The sequence below is a fragment of the Hyaena hyaena genome, unplaced genomic scaffold (genome assembly GCF_003009895.1).
Source record: "Hyaena hyaena isolate Hyena2069 unplaced genomic scaffold, ASM300989v1 scaffold_501, whole genome shotgun sequence".
NCBI classification, from domain to species: domain Eukaryota; kingdom Metazoa; phylum Chordata; class Mammalia; order Carnivora; family Hyaenidae; genus Hyaena; species Hyaena hyaena.
Window position 1 is genome coordinate 637,973 of NW_024081135.1, and position 22,796 is coordinate 660,768.

Genomic DNA, 22,796 nt, shown 5'->3' on the forward strand with positions numbered 1-22,796 from the left:
CACGGGCCCCACTCTGTCACGCCCACGGGCGCCCTCACGGAGCCACCAGGGATCCCTGTTCCTGGCAGCCCTCGGGTCAGCTGCTTGTTTGGCTGACGGGGACAGCTGGGTCTACAGAGAGGCCCATTGTCTCTGGCCTCTGGGGCTCTATTGTTGGAGCCTCTTCCCAAGGTCCAGCCCCAAGACATTCCCAGCTGTCGCTGGGGCTTGGCTTGGAGCGGGGAGACAGGGGAATGAGCACGAATACCCGACTGTCCCTTTACGACTGGATCACCAGCCCCGCTGCACTGAGGAGGAAACTGAGGCTCAGAGAGCCCAAATGACGTGTAGGGAGTGCTTGTCTCACCTCGGAGTCCCCAGAGATGGGGCGGGGAGGGCGTGCCTGTGGCCTCAAGTCGGAGGGGTCATGGATTCCAATAGGTCCCAGATGGCAGGGCCAGAGCATCCCCCTATCTTATTTTACGCGTGGAAACAGAGCCCCCAGAGCGCGCGGGCTGGCCCAAGGTCACACGGCGCGCCTGCCGCAGAGTCTGCCGGGAAACCAGGCGTCCCTAATTCCCAGACTCGGGAGAACGCAGGGGCATAGGATGGCCCCTCCCCCAGGGGCGGGACGAACCCGCGCTTTGAGAACCTCTGTGGCGAGCCTGGTGAAAACTCTCGCGGCCCGCCCCTTAGGGGGCGTGACTCTCCGAGCAAAGCGGGATTCTACTGGGCATTTGTCTGAGGAAAGCGGGACTTGGCGCTTGATGGGCGTTGGAGGCGTGGCCTCTATCGGCTGGCGAGTTCTCTGCGGGACTCCATCGCTCTGTGACGCAGGCGCAGGCTCGAGCGGGGCGGAGTCGAGCCCGCCGGAGCTCCGCCTCCAGCGGAGGCGGCCCAAGCCGGGGGCGTGTCCGGGGCGTGTCGGGGCCCCGCCCCCCCCCCCCGGTCGCGGAGCAGTGCCCAGCGCAGGGAGGGCCCGGCCCAGGGATGTGAGTGAGGCACGCGTGGGGGCGTGGGGTGGGACTCCAATCCGAGACCCCGGGGGTCCCGGGGGTCCTCCTGGGAGGGAGCACGAGTGCGCGGGCTACCGGGCGGGCCCGCCAGGTGCGTGCCCAGATATGGCGGGCGAGGGGGCGCTCCGTCAGGGGGCGCCCAGGCCGGCCTCGCGCCACTTCTCTGCGGTCCGAGGGACCGGTGCGGGTCGCGGGGCTCCGACCCGGGTGGGAACCGGCGACAGGCGCGGGTCTGACGTCTGCCCTCCCCCAGGCTCCACCAGCTATGAGGAGGCCCTCGCAGTGGCAGCCCCTGGAGCCGGCTTTCTGGTCCCTGTGCGGCCGCTGCGGGAGTGTAATGGGGGAGTCAGCCGCGCGGTTAGGCTCAGGTGATCTCCATTCCTGGCTTCGGGCTGGGCCATGGCCTGCGTGAACCCCGACCTGCTGTTTCTGGGAACTGTCATCCCCACCCCCAGCTCTCAGGGATAGGGCGCTTTCTGTGCTCAGCTGTTTCAATGCATTGTCTCGCGACAGCCACATATTTTAGTTAAGGAAACTGAGGCCTAGGGGCACACAGCTGTTTAGCGTAATCGTAATAATGTGGAGGGGAGGTGCTGAGGCCTGGCAGGCAGATACACCTGGGCGCACATTAGGTGTTGCACGAAACGGCTGTGTGACCTTGGGCACACCTGGTCGCCGCTCCCGGGGCTCCGGTGAGGTTTGGGTTGCATAGTGCAGGGAAAGAGCCAATGCTCAGTAAGGAGCTCCCCTCATGACCGTGGTTGCTGTTGCTAAGTGGCCCTTTTCCTGCGGCTGGGGGAGCTGGTGGTGCCGGCTCAGGGCTGTGTAGCCAAGGAGGAGGCTGCTTTCCACACTGAGACTGCCCCTGTTTCTGTGTCTGTCCCTATGCACATGGAAGGCCACACACAACTCAGCTGTACCAGCATGTACCGGAGACACGCTGGCCCATCGTGTATTCACCACGCTACAACATAACCTTCATGGGCCTGGAGAAACTGCACCCCTTTGATGCGGGAAAATGGGGCAAGGTGATCAGCTTCCTGAAAGGTATGGAAGGCCCTATCAGACCCTGCATCTGCTTCTTCCACCCCACCCCCCTCTCCCACCCCTTCCCTGTGTCTTCCCTGACACCAGCTACAGTCTCTTACCTCCAGTCTCAGCCCTCACACTGCCTTTCGCTCATTCCTGTGGAGTCTTTCAGTACAGACTTCTGAGCACGATATGTCCCTGTCTCCTACCTTCACTGTTCCTCATCACTGTGGGCTTAAGTCCTGTCCCTGTCCGTGGAGACCCAGTAGGAAGGGGATGGACACCAGGAAGGTGAAGTTTAGAGGAATCCAGTATCTGTTCTCTATAAGCTCTGAGAGTCCAAGAAGTAGAGAGCCTTTGCTCCAAATCCTATTGATTACACATGGAGGAAATCAGAGCCCAGAAAGGTTAGGAAACATGCCCAAAGTCACACAGCTACCCACTAGCAGAGTGGGATCTGGAACTCAGAGCTCCAGGCTCCCACCTTTCACAGCTCATTCCACTGAGCAAGGTGGTGCCCTGGGCTGTGCTTTCTACTTCCGTTTGTAATCCAGGGGTCTGCTTTAGGTGGGAAATTCAGGCATCACAGCAGGCTAGGGTGAGAATATTCTCCATCTTCCCTGTATTAGGGGTTCTTCAGTTAACAGAAGTAGGGAATGTGACCTGGCATACAACGAGGCATTGTGGATCTTTCCGTCACACAATCCAGATCATGCCATGAAAGTTTTACTTTGGTGCTGACCTGTCTTTAACACCTAAACCCATGTCCCTTTTTAACAAATCCAGAGCAAGCCACATTGTTGCAGAAAGTAGAATCAAATTACAGATTAATAACAGTCTGTTTGTATCGCATATATGTTTTCTCTTTGGGGTTAACTTCTCTTTATGATTCGGATTTTCCATTTGCAATAGCAACCAGAGTGAGTATTAAAAGAAAATGATTGAATAGAAAAAAGTGCACATGGTGTGCCAGGACGGTGAGAATAAGTGGAATCCGCCTGCTGCCCATATAGCAGGTCTCTTGCTTTCCTGACTACGGTCCTGCATGCACTGTTCCCAGCAAATTCAGCTTGAGTCACTCCCCCCTTGCCCTTTCTTGGGATCCTGTGTTACCCAGTAGCTCAGCGTAGGGATCCTTGTCTCCCTCATCTCTGAGCGGACAGTCCTCCTGAATTCCCTCCTTCCTCCTCTGAGGATGTGGGTGGAAAGGAGGCAGGGACCACATGGTAAAGGACCTTGAGTGCTGCCAAGAAAAGACTGGCCCTTTGCCTGAAGGCAGTGGGGAACCATGGAATGTCATTGGGAGGCGGGGGGGGGGGGGGGGGGGGGGGGGGGGGGGGGGGGGGGGGGGGGGGGGGGGGGGGGGACGGAGAGTGCCTTCTGTATGTGGAGCTAGATGCAGGAAATGTATGCAATTAGTTGGTTTCTGAAGGTTACCCATTAAAACAGTTTCTTTGGGTTCTGACCTTGTCCCTTTGATTTCCCTAGAACCCAGAACATCATGGTCCTATTCTCCCTGTGCCCTAGAGCACTTCCTGCTCTTGGCTTCAGTTTCTTCTTTTGCAAAACAGAGCAGATCTTGTCTGGTGGATGTGAGGGGTGATAAAATACTGCAGTGTTTCCCAAACATCAGTTATTTGCAAATAACCCTTGGGACCTGGCCATTTCCTTATACCACCTGCTCTGTTATTTACTTCCTATTTTTTTATTGACTTACCCTCTGCTTAAAAAAAAAAAAACAACACCTTAAATAAACTTGTTTTAAAAGGAAATATTATATCATCTAAATGGGAAAAGCCAGTTTCACTGGCCATAAATAGAAGGTCATGGTAAAAAAGGAAATGCAGGGAAACCGTGATTTACTTCAGGGGGCTCCCTGTTGCCAGCAGTCTGAGGCCGCTGCTTTTTGGGTTAAGACGGGAGATGAGCAAGGGTTAGGCAGGCCTGAAAGAGAGGTCGCACCATGCTGGGCTTCTCATGACATCACCAGAAGGTGGAGGGGGAGAATTGATAAGCCTTTTCTCATTTTGAGTCAACCTTGCATGTGCCATCTCCTCGGAAAGCTGTCCAGCACACCTGAGCTGTCAGTGGCTTGGGAAACACAACGGTTGCCGCGTGCCCTGTGTCTACTGCCCCCTGGCCGTGGCCCCCCCTGGCCTGGGAGGCAACCTGATTTCAGAAGCCAGCAGCTTCCCACCTCATCCTGGGACAGGCCTAGCAGAGGCTAAGGCTGCAGCTGGTGAGGAGGGCTGGTCTGGAGCCGGGCCTGCCGTCAGGCCCTCAAGCAAGCAGGGTGCCCACTTTGTGGTTTCAGAAGAAAAGCTGTTGTCAGATGGCATGCTGGTGGAAGCGCGGGAGGCTTCGGAAGAGGACCTGCTGGTGGTGCACACAAGACGCTATCTCAACGAGCTGAAGGTACAGGGTCTGGGGCCTGGTGGGGGGCTGCTGACCAGGAGGGGTGGCCAAAGCACAGCTCTGAGGGGTTCCATTCCTGCCCCTCATGCAGGAATCATGTGAGTTTGTGGTCCCCAAGAGAAGGACGGAGGTGTCATAAAAAGGCAGATCCCAGGGATGAAGCTAGGCTGCTTTGTGGGGTAGTGAGCTCCCCGTCTCTGGGGGTATGAAAGCAGGGATGACCATTTGGTGGAATTTGAACCTTCACAGAGCTTCTACATTAGTGGCTTTCAATCTGTGTTTTATGAACAGGCCTCAGAAACCCTTGCTGACATGCTGGGTGAGGGGACCCCAGCCCCTTGTCCTATCCAACCTGAGCTGTCCCGCTTAGGTCTATTTTTACATTGGGCTGATGTTTCAGATTCTTTTTAAGAACTTCTACTGCTAAAGACTTGTTGAAAACTCTTGGGCTAAAAACTAGTTTGAAACTCCCTGGGTCTGAGTAAGGAGTATAAACAAGTGGCCTGGCAGGTGGTGGTGGTGGTGGTGGAAATACATGGGGGCAAACTGGGGCACTCCTGCCCCTTCCCAAGTGGGTGGCTGCCCCTCAGCTCCACTGTGGGCCCCACGTGGCCAGAGGGACTGGCTTTCAAAGAAAAGTTAGAAGTTCAGATTAAGTGGCAGCCCCTGGTTTCTTAATGCGGTAACTCCTTTCAACATTTGCAAATCCTATCCGGTGACCAAACCAGGTTGGTGGGCCGTCTGCTTGTGACTTCTTTCCAGAGGAGCTCACAGAGCTCTGATCAGTGCTTGAGGTTCCGAGGCCCCTGTGTGGGGAGCTTGCCTAGAGGGGAAGCTGGGCTGGGGAGGTGCATCAGAACCCGGGGCTGCCAGCCTGCCCTGGTAGGGGGCATGGTCAGGGATGACACGGGTCCTCTGTCAACAGTGTGGGAGCCCAGAGCCCTGACCCCCGGCTTGTCTTGGACTCAGTGCCATGGCACATGCCACAGGTCACCAGGCCCCTCCCCTCTATAGGTGGAAAAGCCTACACCCAGAAAGAGGCCACACCTGCTCAAGGTCACTCAGGAGGTCCAGCAGCCCTCAGGGGGACCCTGGGCCGGGTGTCTGGTCAGTCTTCCCAGTTCCTGGTCACAGCTGCTACCCAGCCTCTTCTCCAACTCTGGCCAGAGCTGTGAGAATTCTAGATGAAGCCGTGACAGCGTCGGCTCATGAAATATTACCAGGAAGAGGTGAAAGCCTGACTCCTGGGAGAGAGAGGTGTGCGAGGCCTTGGCAGCAAGCCCGGTCCTTGGCTGCCCCGGTTTCCTGGGGCCGGGACATGCACGGTCACAGTCCACAGAGCAGGAGCTGGGCCAGGAGGACGTGCCTGCCAGACTCTGGAAGACGAGGGTGGGCAATAGGGACAGATGGTGATGGGTTCTGGCAGGGAGAGACCGGAACAGAGAGGGGCCAAAGTGGGATTCACAACATTGAATGTGAATGTGCCAGGGTAAGGCTGAGGGGAGGTGGGATAAGCTCCCGGGCCCAGGGGAACTGTGTAGGGCTGACTCTGCCCTTGGCCCCCTGGCCTTGGGTCCCCAAAAGCCTTTTAAAGGCAGCTTACAAAAAAAAAAAAAAAAAAAGGCAGCTTACTATGTGATAAGTAATAATAATTAAAAAAAAAAGTATTAACAGCTTGAGACCCAAGTAGAAAATTGAGGTCAATGACAGCAGGAGCATTCAGCCATGCCAACTGAAAGAATTAACCAAGATGCTATGGTTGAGCTTATATATTTGGCTTGGGGCTCCTTGGTAGCAAGAGTAAAAAGAGAAACATGATGATTTCCATAGCACCTACTAAGGTGAAGTTATCAGTCATTCAGCACATCTCTACCAAATACTGTGTACTGGGTACAAAAGGACAAATAAGCAAGCTTCTCTGCTCCCATGGATTTGCAATTTTGTTGTGGAAGACTGAAAATAAAGAAGTGACCACACAAGAGCATTTCACAGGGTACCCCGGGCTATGAAGGGAGAAAAAGAAATAAAGTGGGGTGCCTGGGTGGCTTAGTCGGTTAAGCGTTCGACTTTCGCTTAGGTCATGATCTCGCGGTTCGTGGGTTCGAGCCCCGCGTCGGGCTCTGTGCTGACAGCCAGCTCAGAGCCTGGAGCCTGTTTCAGTCTGTGACTCCCTCTCTCTCTGCCCCTCCCCTGCTCACGCTGTCTCTCTCTCTCTCTCTCCTCGGAATAAATAAAAAACATTAAAAAAAGAAAAAAAGAAATAGAGGGTAAGTAAGTGGAAGGCGGAGGGTGACCAGGTGGTCTGGGAGGGCCTCGTAGAGGTCAGGTGTGAGCTGACACAAAAGGACGAAGAGCAAGTGACACTCATGTGGAGCTGTGAAGGAAGAATGTTCCAGAGCCACATACCTGGAGGGGGAGGGAACTCTGCCTGCTAGAGGGGAGAAGGATGCTTACGGAAACCAGAAGCTGAGGCAGCACAAGATGTGGTCAGGGCAGCCACAAGCCACAGGAGGAGTTTGGATTTTGTTCCAGATGCCACAGGACAGTGATGTGGTATGATGTGCCCTTGATGTTCAGCCAGGAACCAGGTCCATTTTGGCATTTAGGGGCTGCTGCTCAGGAACATTCCCCTCACCCCTATTCATCCTCACCGCTTCTCTCCCTTCTCCCTCCCCCCAGCTCTGTGCAATGTCCCTTTTCTTTTTTCTCTGCTGCGGGCATCTGGAACAGTGCCCTGGAGAGGTCCTGCTGGGTTCCTCAGCTGTCCCGTGTGCACTGTGGGAGGTCACCCTCTCCCCTGCACCGCTCACTCACCTGTACTCCAGGTCCTGCCCTGGTGTGGCCTTCGATGCTTAATCATCCCAGCATTGAAGGGGGCTAAGTACCCTCATGTTTGCCAGGTGATGGCCATTCAGGGAAAGAAGTGTTTATTGAGCACCTGCTGTGTGAAAGGCCCAGAGTTTGCCCCACTGGGGGTGGTGGTCAGGTTGGGCCAGGGCCAGGCTCCTGTCTTCTGCTAACCCCAGTGACAGTTGGCCTGGGGTGTGGGGTAGTGTGATGCAGATCTGACATCTTGTCCTTGTGTACCCTGAGCCAGGCAGTGCTCAGGATACCTTTATCCAGCAATTGTTTTGATTTTTTTTTTTACTTTTTCTTTTTAACTGGCAAATATTTAATGAGCACTGTGCTCTGTCCCAGGGGAGACAGGACAGAACAGAAGAGATGGAGCCCCTCTCCTTACGCGGCTGGCATTTAGGTCAGGGAGTCAGCCAATAGACATGATCATCAAGTCAATGGTATGGTGTGTTAGAAGGCAGTCAGTGCCATGGGTGAAAGTAGAGCAGGAAAGGGGGTGGTAGGGTCTGCACTTTGAAATAAGGAGGTGAAGGAGGGACTTACCGATGTGTGATCATGGATGGAGGGCAGTGAGGGAGTGAGCTATGTGGGCATCTGGAGGGAGTGCATTCTAAGTATAAGGATTGGCAAGTGCAAAGGGCCTGAGGCAGGAGTATCTGCAGCATGTTCCAGTATTGCCACTGGATCAGAGAAAATGGGAGGGAGACCGGCTAGGGATGGTGTCAGAAAATGATCAGGGACCAGACCACACAGGGGCCTTTTGTGCCACCGTGGTTTGCTCTGAGGGAGATGAGAGCCAAGGAATGTATTAAGCCGAGGGACATGATCTGATCTAGGGTTTGACAGGATTGCTTGACAGCTGTGATGAGAAGAGGCTGTCAGGACAGAAGCAGGAAGATCAGTGAGGAAGGAGGTTGTTGCAATAATCTGGTGAGAGATCCTGGGCTCTCAGACGAGGCCGGAAGCAGCCGCTGTGGATCTGGGAGGAGTGGTAGGAGTTGGAGTTTGCCATGAAGTGGAAACACTAGAATTTTCTGTTGTTCAGACTGGGCTTGTGGCATGCAGGAGAAAGAGAAGCTAGGGACGCCAAGCCTCAGGAAGTCCGGGCACCTCTTGGGCCTAGTCACCGACCTGCCTGCACTCCGAGTCCTGTCCGGGAGGGAGACAGACCCTCACACCACAACACCAGGGGGCTGAAGGCTCAGAGAGTCTCTGGGGAAATGGGCACTCCTTCCTGGGCCTCCAATTTTTCTCTCTCTTATCTCTTCTTGCCTGAGGGGCCTCTTATCTCCTTCCTTTGTTAATAATGGTAAAATTCAGATGCCATAACCAGCAACTTTCTAAAGTGTAAACATCAGTGGCATTTAGCTGTTTAGTTCCGAGATATTGTCATCATTCCCAGAGGAAACTGGTACCCAGTAAGCTGTTGCTCCCTTCCCCCCCAGTCCCTGGGGACCACGGCCTGTGTTCTAGCTCTCTGGACTTGCCTTTTCTGGATGTCTCACAGGCACGGAGTCCTGCAACATGTGACCTGTGGTGTGAGGCTGCTTTCAGCAAGCACAAGCGTGGAGTTTTCAGGCATCACCCTGTTGTGGCTGAATAATATTCCATTGTGTGGCTGGACCCCATTTTGTTTATCCATTTCTCAGCTGATGGGCGTTGGGGTTACTTTTAGCCTTTGTACGTAGAGATGCTGTGGGCATGCACATACAAGTTTATGTGGCGTCCCTGTGTTCGGTTATTTTGGTTCTTAACTAGGAGTGGAATCGCTGGTCATAGGGAGGTTGAGGAGCCCCCATAACGATCCCCACAGCAACTGGACATTTTACATTCCTAACAACTGTGCACAAATTTGCCCACATTCTCACCCACACTTGTTATTTTCTGTTTTTGTTTTTTGTTCTTTTTTGGTTGCGGCTACATTCGTGGGTATGAAGTGGTATCACATTGTGGTCGTAATGTGCGTCCCCATCAGTCAGTAGTGCTGAGCGTGTTTTCACCTGCTCATTGCCCATTTACATCGTCGCTTCAGAGAAGGGTCTGCTCCAGTCACTGACCCATTTAAAAACTTTGCAGTGTAGTTTTAATTTTTTTTAATGCTTTATTTATTTCTGAGAGAGAGAGAGAGAGAGAGAGAGACCGTGTGAGCAGGGGAGGGTCAGAGAGAGGGGGAGACAGAATCTGAAGCAGCTCCAGGCTCTGAGCTGTCAGCACAGAGCTTGACGCAGGACTTGAACCCATGAACGATGAGATCCTGACTTGAGCCGAAGTCGGACGCTTAACTGACTGAGCCTCAGGTGCCCCTGCAGTGGAGTTTTAAGAGTTCTTTGCAGTTCTGGATATTATATGATGTGCAAATAATATCTTCTCCCCTTCTGTAGATTGTATTTTCGCTCTCCTGATAGTGTCCTAGGGTGCATTCAAGTGGTAAGTTTCTCTAAAGCTCAACCTAGCTTCTTCATCTTTTGCTGCTTGTGCGTTTGGTGTCACATCTAAGAATCCATTGCTAAATCCAAGGTCATTAAGATTGACGCCTATGTTTTCTTCTAAGAGTTTTAGCTTGTGTTTAGGTCTTTGGTCTGTTTGGACTTTAATTCTTGTGTATGGTATGAGGAAGGGCCCAACTTCAATCTGTTGCGTGTGTCTCTCCAGTTTCCCCAGCACCATTTCTTTTTTTTTCTTATTTTAAATTTTTTAAATTTATTTCTGAGAGAGAGGGAGACAGTGTGAGCAGGGGAGGGTCAGAGAGAGAGGGAGACACAGAATCTGAAGTAGGCTCCAGGCTCTGAGCTAGCTGTCAGCACAGAGCCCGATGCGGGGCTCAAACCCACGAATCATGAGATCATGACCTGAGCCGAAGTCAGATTCTCAACCGACTGAGCCACCCAGGCGCCCCTCCTCAGCACCGTTTCTTAAAGGCCCTACACTTTCCCGTTGACTGGTCTTGGTATCCTTGTAGAAAATTAGTTGGCCATAGATGTATGGATTTACTTCTGGACTCCCTGTTCTATTCAGTTGATGCATATGTCTGTCCTATGCCACTGATGTATTGCTTTAATTACTGGAGTTTTGTGGTAAGTGAGACTGAGGAGCAAAATGCTATTTTCTGATTGCAGGAACAGAATTCTAATGAAACAATTTTTATTTTAAAAGTATACACAAGTAGCCACGTGTGGCTGGTGGCCACTGGTTGGGATGGCACAAGTCTAGCTCATCTCTCACTGCCGGAAGTGGAGAAACATTAGCAGACATCCCCCCTTCTCCCAAGGGAAATGGTCCCCTTGGCTAAATCCCAGATGTGCTTCTGGTGACTATATACCCAGCCCATGTAAAATTCATTCTCCAGCTTGAGAGGTTCCCAAGTGGGTCCCACGTGACTACAGCTTTTCAAAGGTCAGTATGTGTTACATAAAAAGTAGAGCAGGCCGACAATGGGGTGAAACCAAGTTACCCAGGATTCTTCACGGCAAAATGTAGAGGCTCTAACCTGCCAGGGCGTGGACACCATAGGAAGTGTGTCCCAGACTTATTAGATGTGGACCCCTTTCCTGATAGTGCGCTGTGCTAGGCAGTTGCTGCAGGACATACTTTAAAGCAGGCCCCCTCGTGGTTCTGTGTCTATACCAGACCCGTCAGGAGGCTGGGATAAGGCTTCATTTTCTTTCAATCCTTACCCACTCCTAGTTTGCTGAGGGAGACAGGGAGGCAGTTACCTAATGTGTTCCTTCAGTGGCTCAGGTTTTTTTTTTGGCTGTTTATTCATAGAAAACTGTGGTTCTGGGGCTCCTGGCTGGCCGGGCTGTAGAGCAGGCAACTGTGAATCTCAGGGTCATGAGTTCAAGCCCCATGTTGAGCATGGAGCCTATTGGTGTGGTGAACAGTCAGAGCTGATCACCTCCCCCTTGCTGGTTCTCTCCCCCCCCCCACGCACGCGCACGCACACGCAAGCACACGCATGCACATGCGAGCACACAGGTCTTGGAGCTTTCCAGCCATCTCTCAGGCCCTGGGAGGCCTCCGTGGCACAGCCAGAAGGCTGGGGCTTGAGGAAGGCTGGAGGGCTCCTCTCTTTTCAGACCGCAAGTGGTCTGCGATCCGTGAGCCACATTCACCAGCTCCTTCACTTGAGTGAAGGCTTCCCCCAGCCTTCAACCGTCCTCAGACCTGGTGGCCTGGGAGGGGTTCTGTGCAGCTCAGCACACCTGGACCCGACGGAGGTTGACGTGGGTCCTGTCCTGGCTTCCAGTAGTGCCCCCTGGCTGGTGCCTGCCAGAACCTTCCCAGGCATATGCCCTTTCTGCTATCCAACCTCATCCTTGGTGCATCCTTGGCTTCTCTGCTAATCCCTCCCCTTTATTGAACATGCTCAGGCCTCTCCTCCCCTAAATCTCCTCTCCTGCTGGGAGAACCCAGTGGCTGTGCTCCCCCTTCTCAGCACCTCCCTTTGCTTACTCCTTCCTGAAACTTCTCTCTGCCTGGCTTCCTGAGGGCCAGACCTCTGCCCCACCCCCAGCCTGTCCCAGGACTGCCCTCGAGTGTCCCAGGGGCCTGCCCTCCTGGCCTTTGCCTTCAGGATTGGAGTCTTGGGGTTCCAGCCTTGCATCCTGGACTCCTCTGTCTGCCCCTCCCCCACAGGCCGTCTGCTAACTGTCCCCGTCTCACCTCCCCCAGACCCTCATTATTTCTCGCTTCCTCCCTGGGGCTGCTGCTTCAATTCGAGTTCTCCTAATTGGTCCTCCTGCTGCAGCCAGAACAGCTTGGGCAAGCACCATCTGATGGCTCCCTGCTGCTCTGACGAGGCTGCCTGAGAGAGAACATTCTCTGGCAGCCCAGAGGTACCCAGCTTCTAGTGAGCACGGACTCACTTCCCTTTGCCAGGAGCTGTCTTTTCACCTTGACCCTGACACCTGGGCATCTCCTGTTCACCTTCAGTCTCAGCTTTGAGGTCACTGCCTCCAGAAAGCTGCTCTGTTCCCAGCTGGACCCAGACCATTTTCTCCATCCAAAGGTGTCGTCAGCTTGCATATAAGTGCCTCCCTGCTGGGCTGTGCATTGTGTCAGAAGGACAGGGGTAGCCCCCACCCTGGAGCCTCTGAGGCTCTGCCTAGGGTCCGAGGACAGCAGGGAGAATGCATGCCCATACATTTCCAGCCAGGCAGGAGATGGTTCAGGATCTGGGTCCACAGATGTTTGCCCAGGGGTCTGGGGAGGGTCGTAGGGTAAGCTGCGTCCTAATCTTGGTGCAGATGCCCTTTGGGGTACCCTAGGCCCTCCTGCCTCAGTAGCCGGAAATGAAGGCCCTTTATGCCTTTTGAACGGAGGCCCAAGTCCTAGTGGATGAAGAGGTCAGGCTGTGCCGGGGGGGGGGCGGGGGGGGCAGACCTGAGCTTCCAGTCCTGGCTTTACCAGGGAGTCACTGTGTGACCTTGGACAGAAAGATCTTCCCAGCTCAGGGCCTCTGTGTCCCCCCCTTCTGTACAGTGGGTGGGCTGGCAGGGTGCTGGGCCTGCAGCCTCTGGGACCCAGAGTGCTCTGCAGTTCTTGTTCTGGGCACAAGAGGGCAGTCGAGGGCTTTGGAGGAATGTGGGCCAACCGCTTTAAGGAAAGGAGCAGCTCTTTACTGAGCCCACAGCTGGGTCAGGGGCTCTCACTTCTTACCACAGGAATTGCCCTTGACTGGCAGGTCTCCCAGGGCAATCCGATTTCCCAGCGGCTGTCTCTGAGCTCTGGGCACCATGGCCTGCGTCTCTTTCCACAGTGGTCCTTTGCTGTTGCAACCATCACAGAGATCCCCCCAGTCATCTTCCTTCCCAACTTCCTTGTGCAGAGGAAGGTGCTGAAGCCCCTTCGGACCCAGACTGGAGGAACCATCATGGTAGGCTGGGACGCAGGCGGGAGGAAGGGCTGGGCTGGGACCCGCACACCTCCGGGCCTTTGCTCACTCTGGGCTCTCCACCTGGAAGCACCCTCCTCCCGCTTTATAGTTGAACAAAATCCTAGATATGCCTCAAGCACAGTACAGTGACTTTCTCCCAAAGCCTTTCCCACATGGGGTCATTAGAATTCCTTCCCCCTTGACCTCCTATTAGAGTGACTGTATTTGCTGGTATATGAGATAGATCCCTATTCGGGAGAGTGTATCCTCAACTTATGAGTCGAGTATTCTCAATTCAAGATGGAAAAGCCTCCATGACTTCAGTGATGGATGACGCTCCCCTCATTGCCCATCATGGGTGTGACAGTAAAGCATACTTACAGCAAAAGTAGGTTTTTCATCCCATATGCAGCTGTTTTTAAAATTAGCCACAGATTGCTAAGTTAATTGGAGGTAGAGGAACATTTCAGATTTAGATGTAGGATAATCTTTTTTAAAGAATATTTTATAAATATTTATTTTGAGAGAGAGAGAGAGAGAGAGAGAGAGAGAGCACGTGAGCATGAGCAGGGGGAGGGGCAGAGAGAGAGAGAATCCCATCAGGCTCCATGCTGTCAGTGCAGAGCCCAGCTTGGGGCTCAAACTCACAAACTGCGAGATCATGACCTGAGCTGAAATCAGGAGTCACACGCTTAACCGACTCAGCCACCCAGGTGCCCCCGGGTATACGATGATCTTATCCAGAGCCAGATCAAGACCTATTGATCCCTATAGTTTTCTTTTTAGCTTTGGAAATTTGCACTTTTTGTTTGTTTTTTAGACTATAACTGCCTACCCCTAAACCATGATTTCCTACAGGATTTGGGTATTCAGCCTACCCTGTTTCTGTAGGCAAAAAATTGTCTGGTTTCCCCCTGAAAGCATCATTAAAATCCTTTGTCAGCTCACGTGCGATCAGAACTACTTAACTTTGATTTCTTCTAGTTTCCTTGCAGAATTGCAAAGGGGCTTATACACTGCACATCTCATATACCAGCCAATCTGGTACTTCCAAGACTGAGTCTGAGTTTGCTGGAGGTAGGGGTGGGGTCTCCTGAACCCTACCTCATAGATCATCCTACATCAGAGCTCTCTGGAAATTGTGTTTGTGGAATGAATGAATGAGGGAGGGAAGGAGGAAGAGAATTGGTTGCCTATGCTTCTCACCCTGTGCTTGTCTCCAAAGGCAGGAAAGCTGGCCATGGAGCGAGGCTGGGCCATCAATGTGGGTGAGTGCCCTGGCCGGCCTGGCCTGCTGGGTCCTTGGGCTGGGTGGGCCAGGAGGAAGCTGAAGGCAACCACTGTGAGTGCAGATGCTCTGGTATCCCCAGAGCCACCCTGAACCTCCTCTTACGTGGCCTGGAGGAGGGTATGCAGCCATCTAGTGCCTGGGAGGGACCAACCAGTGCCTTCATCTGGTGTGGGAGTCTCATCTAGAAGAGTTCCCCAGATGGCTCCCCAACCCTGCCTTTGCATATTTCCAATGACAAGGGGCTCACTCCCTCTGCGCAAGCCTGTGTCATCCCCTGGGCAGCCCTGCGTGAGGCTGACATCTGCAGAATTTCAGCGTCTTTCCTGAAAAACTCCATCAGCGTCCCAGGGTCCACTACAGCCCACAGGGCTCATATAATGGGAAGATGGGCCCAGGGTCAATGCCAGGTCCTTCTCAGGGGCCTGAGGGCCGGCACTCAGCAGTCCCCTGGACTGTCCCCCAAGACTGGCTCGTGGGAAGGATGCACACACGTTCTTCCTTGTTCCTTCCTTATCTGTCCCTCATTGAGGTGCAGCACATCACAGTTAGCAAACTTCTTTATTGTCAGACTTCTCATTTGAGCTGGGCATTATCACTGCCAGCCCCATCATGTCGATGAAGAAGTGGTGTGGAGAGAGGCCTGGGGGCCTGCTCAGAGAACCCCGTCTTTGGCTGTGAGCTCCACAGGCCAGGGCTGGGTCTCTCCCACCTGGGTATTGCCAGGTACCCAACATCGGGACTGATGTCACTGTGAGGTTATGATCTGCTGCTGAATGGATGAATGAAAGAGGCATGCCCTGTGTGTGTCCACAGCAGGGTCCCCACAAGAGCCCCAGGATGCCCTTCCCCCATGGAAAATGTTATGACCCTTGGTCCAGCCTGGGTTTGAATCTTGGTTAGTGAGCTCTGTGATCCCAGGGAGGTTGCTGATTTCCTGTATGCCTCAGTTTCTTCATCTGTAAAATGGAGGTGATGGTAATCATGCCCCAGCTCAGGGCTATAGGGAGGTTTCAAGGAGCTCTCTGCGTAGTTAGGAGTCCATTAGTGGCTATTATCTCATTGGTGAGATCCGTTGGCAGCCTCTTGGCATTAGAATAGGCAAGTCCTTTGCAGCCGTGGGCCCTGGATTTGAACTGCTGGGTGGGGCAGTTGTTGGGCTCCATTTCAGAGGCCCCTTCAGGTTGCAGGGCAATGGGCTCTCAGGGTTGTGGGGAGGTTGAGGCTGGACCCTGGTGTTGAGCGCCCTCCCCATGGCCATGGGTGGCCAAGACCGGCAGAAGGTGCCCTTCCTGGCCATCCCTTTCTACCCCCCTGTGGAGTCTGGGTGGTCCCAGGGTAAATGGGTCCCCCAGAGCCCCACCACCCCTCCCTGGCCTGGGAAAAGTCAAATGGTGGCAGGCCTGGCCCTGCAGAGGCAACAGATAGTTTGGGGAAAGATGAGCTCCTACCCCTTGGGGGTTGTGACGGCACTGGAGACTCACCTTTTGGGACACCCTGCGAGGTTTCTTGCTCTGGGCAGGGATGGCCGTGATGGCAAAGCTACCTCCTGACCTGGGGATGGCAACGCACGCAGGGGAGTCCCAGAAGCCCGTCCTGGGTGCTAAGTGGGAGTGGGGTGCGGGGAGGATGTAGGGGCGGGGCAGCGCCTGGGCCTGACCACACGGTGTCTGCCCTTCTGCAGGTGGAGGCTTTCACCATTGCTCCAGCGACCGGGGCGGGGGCTTCTGTGCCTATGCGGACATCACACTGGCCATCAAGGTGCGCCCGAGAATGCGTGGGGGCTCACCTCCAGGAGCCCTCCCTCGAATCCCCCCACTACCCCAACTTGGTGTTCTCCTCCACATTACAGAGGAGAGAGCTGAGTCTCAGGAGGGGAGGGAGCTGGCAGGTTGCCCACCCAGGCTGGGACTCCAACCCCAAGCTGACACTTGCTGTGCCTTTTTTTTTTTTTTTTTGAGAGAGAGGGGGAGGGGCAGAGAGAGGAGAGAGAGAGAAGCCCAAGCAGGCTTTGTGCTCGATCCCATAAACCATGAGATCAAGAGTCGGACATTTAATCGGCTGAGCCACCCAGATACCCCTCATTTAATTGTCACGTGTACAATGAGGACACCCAGGCCCGGGGAGGTAAGGGGCAGAGCTGGCCTCGGCAGACACCTCTGCTGGATTGTAGGGCTCCCCTAAACACCCTGTGCCTGGCCTTGTCCTGGGCACCGGGAATGGGCTGGCATGGCCCCTGTTCTCCCGGGACACACAGACGAATGGTGGGGGCAAGCAGGTCAGCAGACCCTGGCCATTCAGAGACAGTGATGCACAGGAGACCTTCCTGGGGGATGGGGAGGGGAGGGAGGGCCTCCCAGAGGAGGAGGCATGAGAACTTGGCCTTGTGGGAGAATGCAAAGGCCTTGGGGAGAGGTTTCCCCTTCTCAACCCCTGTATATTCCCCTAGGAATCCCAGGCTGTCTCTTAAGAGCTAGCCCAGCCACCCCAACTTCTGACCTCCAGCCCCTCAAGGCACAGCACATGCTGCCTCCTCCAGGGAGCCTTCCCTGACCATGCATGCTCGCTTCTCTTGAGCCACACAGTTCTGAGTGTGTGAGGTCTTTGCCCAGTGCCTCACAAGCCTATCCGGCCTCCCACCCGACCCCTCACCAACTGGGAATCCCCAAGGGGCTATGTCCTCCAACCTGCCTGGGTCTTCACCTCCCCTCTCCTCTCCTGGCAGTTTCTGTTTGAGCGAGTGGAGGGCATCACCAGAGCCACCATCGTTGATCTCGATGCTCATCAGGTGAGTCCCCTGTGGGGGCTGCAGCCTCATGGCCCCACCACCCCAGGGCCCCAGCAGCTGTCACCCAGCCCCTTACTGGGGACTCCCTTTGCCCTGGGAGCATTGCCAAGCCCCAAGCTGGGCCACTGCTGCCCCCACCCTGATCTGCGTCTCCCCTCCCTGCCCATCCTCTGTGCCTCAGGCTGAACGTGGAGGGTCTGTGGTTGTCCCTCTGCGCCCCTCAGCCCAGCCAGGGCACGGGGTCCTCCTATTCCTTCTGTCAAACCAAACGGTTTGACATCATACCAGCATACCAAAAGGTTGACACCAGCCAACACACCTGGCTGATGGCTCTTTCTAGAGCCCAGGGCGGCAATGCCACCCTCATGTCCTGAAGCCAAGACACATGTCCTAGCCCCCTTCATAGTCAGTCTGGGGTGCCACCTCCAGCACAGAGTTGAGGACTACTGTCGACCTGCGCCCCAGACACATGCTCACACATGATTTCAGGGTTGCTCGGGGTCAGGGTTCACCACTTAAGAACTCCCTGCCTGGGGGTGAGCAGCAGAGTGTGGGACTTCTTCCTCCGGGTTCCCCTAGTCAGAGAGGGCAGGGCCTCACCTGGGCCCTTGAAGACCCCTCCCACACCCCTGCTCTTGTGCCTTTGTGCCGGTGGGTGCCCCATTGTAGGGTCCTGTGATGCTGAGCTCCAGAACGCAGTCACGCCTGCACAGCCCTTTACAGGTTGCCTTTCACGTCCCTGATCCCAGCTGATCCCACCACAGACTGCAGAGGGTGGCAGGGTTAAAACTCGTTTCTCGTTCCATGGAGAGGAAACTCAGAGGGCCGGGGCCCCACTCAAGGTCATGCTAGAAGGTCATGGCGCCAGTTTTGAGGTTGAATTCCAGCTCTGCTACTTAAGAACCATGAAACCCTCTGCCTCCAGGGACAAGCTGAGCTTCCCAGGCTGGTGGGACATTTCCTGGGGGGGGGGGGGGGGGGGGGGGGAGAGCAGTGTGGGTGTCCTGGCCTTGCTGAGGGCACCTGTATACGAGCAGCTTTCGTGTCCTGTCCACAGGGCAATGGGCATGAACGGGACTTCATGGGTGACAAACGTGTGTACATCATGGACGTCTACAACCGCCACATCTACCCCGGGGACCGCTTTGCCAAGCGTAAGCTGCCCCCCCAATCCCTTAGTCTTAAGTGCAGTTGTGCTCAGAAGGAGCTCTCTCCTGAGTATTTCGTACATGCTTGCTTCTGCAGAAGTCACTTCATTTGTCCTCAGCATCCCTGTGAGGTGGGAGATTGTTCCCATTTATAGATGAGCAAACTGAGACCTAAAGAAGTCACTTGACCCACCCAAGAGCCCATAAACCTGTCCGACAAACACATGTGTGGGTCCTTATATCAGAGTAACCACCAGAAGAACAAAAACAGACCCCTCCTGGGTATGCATTTGTCTTCATTTCCCTGTAGAAAATAGGGAATGACAGAAAAGAAATGAGAGGAAAACTATGGGAAGTAGAAAATACAAAATAAGATGGCACCAACCAGGTCAAATGTAACAGTTATTAAAATAAATGCAGGTGAGTTAAACTTCCCAGCCAAAAGGCATCTGAGACGCTCAGATCAACTTGGAAGACACAGGGTCCTGCCCGCTTTGCAAATAGGGGACACGTGTGCAGGAAGGAGACCTTTACGCCAATGCATCTGCTCAGGGTAATTCAGCCCCAGGTGTGGCCCAGCTGCCTGGTTTCTGACGAAGGTGCTGGATTTGGGCCTGAGAGCACAGCGGGCATCCATGTTTCTGGCAGAGGCTCAAGATGTCACCGACAGGGGTCTGTAAATCCCCAGGGCAAAGTGTTTCTTCTGCACGCCTTCTCTCCCTTGGGCCCCTCCCCCACCCCACCCCTGCCCTTTGCAGTTCTTGGCGCTCTTTAATTTCATTTTGGGTGGAAGCGGGGCCAGTGCTGGAGTCAGACTGTTTCTGATCCTGCCGGGGCCCTGACTTGGCCCCCTGAGCCTGTTGGCCTTTCTTTGCACACGGAGCTTCTGCTGTCTATCCGTCAGAGGCCATCAGGCGGAAGGTGGAGCTGGAGTGGGGCACGGAGGATGACGAGTACCTGGACAAGGTGGAGAGGAACCTGCAGAAAGCCCTCCAGGAGCACCCACCCGATGTGGTCGTGTACAACGCAGGCACCGACATCCTTGAGGGCGACCGCCTTGGGGGGCTGTCCATCAGCCCCCAGGTGCGTCCCGACCTGGGGGGTGGGGTGTGGGGTCTGCTGTGGGGACCCCGCCACAGCAGGGAAGGTGGGCGACTTCCCCTTCGCCTCCCCCTTCCCCCACAGGGCATCGTGAAGCGGGACGAACTGGTGTTTCGGGTGGTCCGTGGCCGCCAGGTGCCCATCCTCATGGTGACCTCGGGCGGATACCAGAAGCGCACGGCCCGCATCATTGCCGACTCCATCCTTAATCTGTACAGCCTGGGGCTCATTGGGTCCGAGTCCCCCAGCGTCTCAGCACAGAACTCAGACACGCCTCTGCTGCCGCCAGAGGTGCCCTGACCACGCCACCCTTCTGCTCCTCTGCGCTGTCCCCTGCCTGCCTCGGCCCCGCCCGCCCCTCAGCGCTTCTCCTCTTCTAACCATGGGGCGGTGGGGGCAGCCAGGAGGCGCCGAGGGGCAGGAGCCTGTCCCCGATGGGGCTGGCCTTAGGGGCAGCTCCTCCGTCCTCCCCGCTGGGTGTCAGAGGGGCTCCAGGCCCCTCTGCGGATGGGGCTGGAAGGCAGGGCCCAGAGGACCTTATGTGGGGCCCCGGGGCTGACCGGGCCCTGCAGAGGTGGGCAGCTTCCCGGGAAGGGAAAACAAGGGTGAGGCCTTGGGGGCGTTAGGCATGTGACTTGCTCTACCCTTTCAGGCTCGCCTCTGGCAGGGCATGGGGGTCTGTGGGCGCCCGTGACCGTGTGGGTGGGCCTGAAAGCTGGGTGCTTCATGGAGGCCTCTGCAGGGGAGCCCTGGATTCCCAGGCAGCAGGCAGGAGCCCTGGTCCTGGGCGTGCTGGATGTGAGGGAGGCGGGGACGGAGGTGCCAGTGGGTTTTCCCCTCGGGTGTTCCCCTTCAATAAAGCAAGGGCTGCACCTGCTTTCCCAGGGCTCCTTGGTGCTGATAAGGAGAGGGAAGGCCTGAGGAGCTCCAGATCCGTGCTTTAGTTGTGGTCCTGCCTGTCAGGGGTGGGCCTTAGCCCTGGAGGCTTGAGGGGACTGCCAAACCCGGTGGGGAGGGGGCAGAGAAGGGTGAGGGCCAGAAGGGGACACTGGAGGTGGGGACAGGTGGCCAAGCCAGGTCCTACAGGACCCGAGGCCCCAAGTGGGGATGGAGGTGCCGGCGGCCATACTGGAGTTGTCGGACGGAGGGCTGATGTCTGGATCCTGGCCCCTGGGTTGTACAGCAGGACCTGGGGTGGGGCCCTGGGTGGGGCTATAGCCTCCTCTGGCCTCACCCAGAGTGCCCAGGCCCTGACTGTGCTTGGAGTCCAAAGTCCCAAGTGGGCCCTGGCTTCTGGTCTTTGAAAATCCCCAGCCCCTGACTTTGTTCTCAGCTCTAATCTGAAGGGGACACTCAGGGCCTCCCGGAAAGCTGGGTGGGGGGAGCGTCCACCCTTCATGACCTGAGTGTCTTCTTAGACAGTGATTGCAGGTGTGTTTGGGGGTGGGTGGGGAGGAAAAGTGGGCCAGCGGAGGCACCCCGTCCCCGACCAACCCCACCTGGGGGCCTTTTGTTCATTACCATCTGGGGGTGCTCCTGCATTCCCCCACGGTCTCCCTCTCCCTCCGTTGGTGCTCCCTCTGCTGGGGAACGGAAGGGTTTCAGAATCATGAACTGTCAAAAAGGCTGACCTCCTGGACTAGACCTCGAGGCACTAACCATGCACTTGGACCCCCTCACCCGCGCCCCCGCCCTTGCCGTTGGTTTCTCTGCGTCTGACTCAAGGTACTTAACACCCCGTCATTTCTGCCTGGGGCCTGCAACATGGGGGGCAGGCAGTGGGCCCGCTTTATCACCGTTGAGCTTGTCTGTAGAGAACCATAAAGGCTCTTTCTGGTAGACTGGCTGCTGTGTGTTCTTGAGAGGGAGCCTCCTTACCTCCTAAGGCTTAAAGGAGACAAAGATTTAAAATTCGCATCGCAGGAGGCCTGATGGGTAGCTGCCCAATACATGCTAGCATTGTCTTCCATTCTCAGAGCCCAGTGAAGTAGGTCATTGTACCCATTTTACAGATGAGGCCACTGAGACTCGACAAGGAATTTGCCCCAGGCCACACATGTAGCATCGCCAGGTTTGAACCCGGCTCTGCCAGATTCCAAAGTATGTCTTCCCAGATGCCTCAAAGTTGGCAGGGGTGAAGGAGTGAGTGGGGGAGGGTTGTTGCTCTCCAGACAGAGGAGGGTCCAGGGTCTGGGAAAGTGTGGGGAGGAGAAGGCAAGCCGGGCTGGGCTGTAATGGTGGCTCTGCACAGGGCAGGAGGCAGCTGGGGCCCTGGCATGGCAGCAGGTATAGTGGGGAATGGGGAGCGGGTCTTCCAGCCCTGGGCTATGTTTGGAGCATGCATGCAGCTGGGCTGGGGCACAGGGGTGCAGCCTGGTGGAGGACAGAGCCTGTCCTCAGCCTGGGGAGAGTGACCAGGGCATCCCCAGCGTGGGTGTTCCCCAAGTGTTAATCCCCAGGACAAGGACATCACATGAAGATATCAGGGGGTGGGGGGCAAGGGTCCAGTTAAGCCCTGTGCTGGGTGTAAGGAGGGCGATGGAGGCTGACAAGGGCCAGGCCATTTCCAGGCATTCTGCAGGGATTACCTGTTGAACGTAGCACCCTGAGGTGAGAACCTTTTTATCCCAGTTTTTCAGACGCAGACATGAGGCATAAAGAGGATCGGTTACTCACTTGAAGCTCACAGCTAGTAAGTAGAGGAACAGGATTTGAACCAAGGCCTCAGCTCCCACATTGATAAGCTGTTTCCTCATCTGTAGGATGGGGCGTTTGAGGGTACTTACCTAAAGCTGGTTCCAGGAATAAGTACTTAGTACAGGGAATGCACTTAGGATGTAATGTGGTGTTTTCTTCGCATCCAGTAAATGTTAGTCATGATGATGATGATTCTCCTGTAGGTCAGGGTAAGAATCAAGGACAACTGAGGTGAAGTGTTCAGGATCTGTTTTTTTTAATGTTTATTTTTGAAAGAGAAACAGTGGGAACAGGGGGAGGGGCAAGGGGAGGGGCAGGGAGAAAGGGAGACACAGAGTCGGAAGCAGCTCCAGGCTCTGAGCTGTTAGCACAGAGCCCGACACGGGGCTCAAACTCACGAACCCGAAAGATCATGCCCTCAGCTGAAGTTGTATGCTTAACCGACTGAGCCCCCCAGGCACCCCGCCCCCAGGATCTGTTCTTAAGACCTGAGTCATCTGCTGTTTGTAAATGGTGCCCCAAGTTATGAAAACCCAAGGGAACGTGCCTTGTGAAGTGCTGAGGGTCTAGCCAAGCAGCCTTGATGACCGGGATAGGGGTTCTG

The 22,796-nt window shown here is 55.2% G+C and overlaps 1 protein-coding gene across 2 annotated transcripts; it reads left to right on the plus strand.

The window, feature by feature from the left end:
• The first annotated feature begins 862 nt into the window (after positions 1 to 862).
• On the plus strand, positions 863 to 21,334 carry HDAC11 (histone deacetylase 11). 2 transcript variants are annotated; one of them, XM_039254941.1, is made up of 10 exons: positions 863 to 971; positions 1,894 to 2,042; positions 4,339 to 4,439; positions 13,054 to 13,170; positions 14,396 to 14,438; positions 16,143 to 16,219; positions 17,184 to 17,246; positions 18,304 to 18,400; positions 19,299 to 19,477; positions 19,580 to 21,334. In XM_039254941.1, coding segments are annotated over exons 1-10 (1,044 nt in total). In that variant the 5' UTR covers positions 863 to 969; the 3' UTR covers positions 19,796 to 21,334. The 2 variants fall into 2 exon arrangements, with proteins under 2 accessions (XP_039110872.1, XP_039110873.1); XM_039254942.1 differs by lacking the exon at positions 863 to 971 and adding an exon at positions 1,052 to 1,086.
• The last annotated feature ends 1,462 nt before the right edge of the window (positions 21,335 to 22,796 follow it).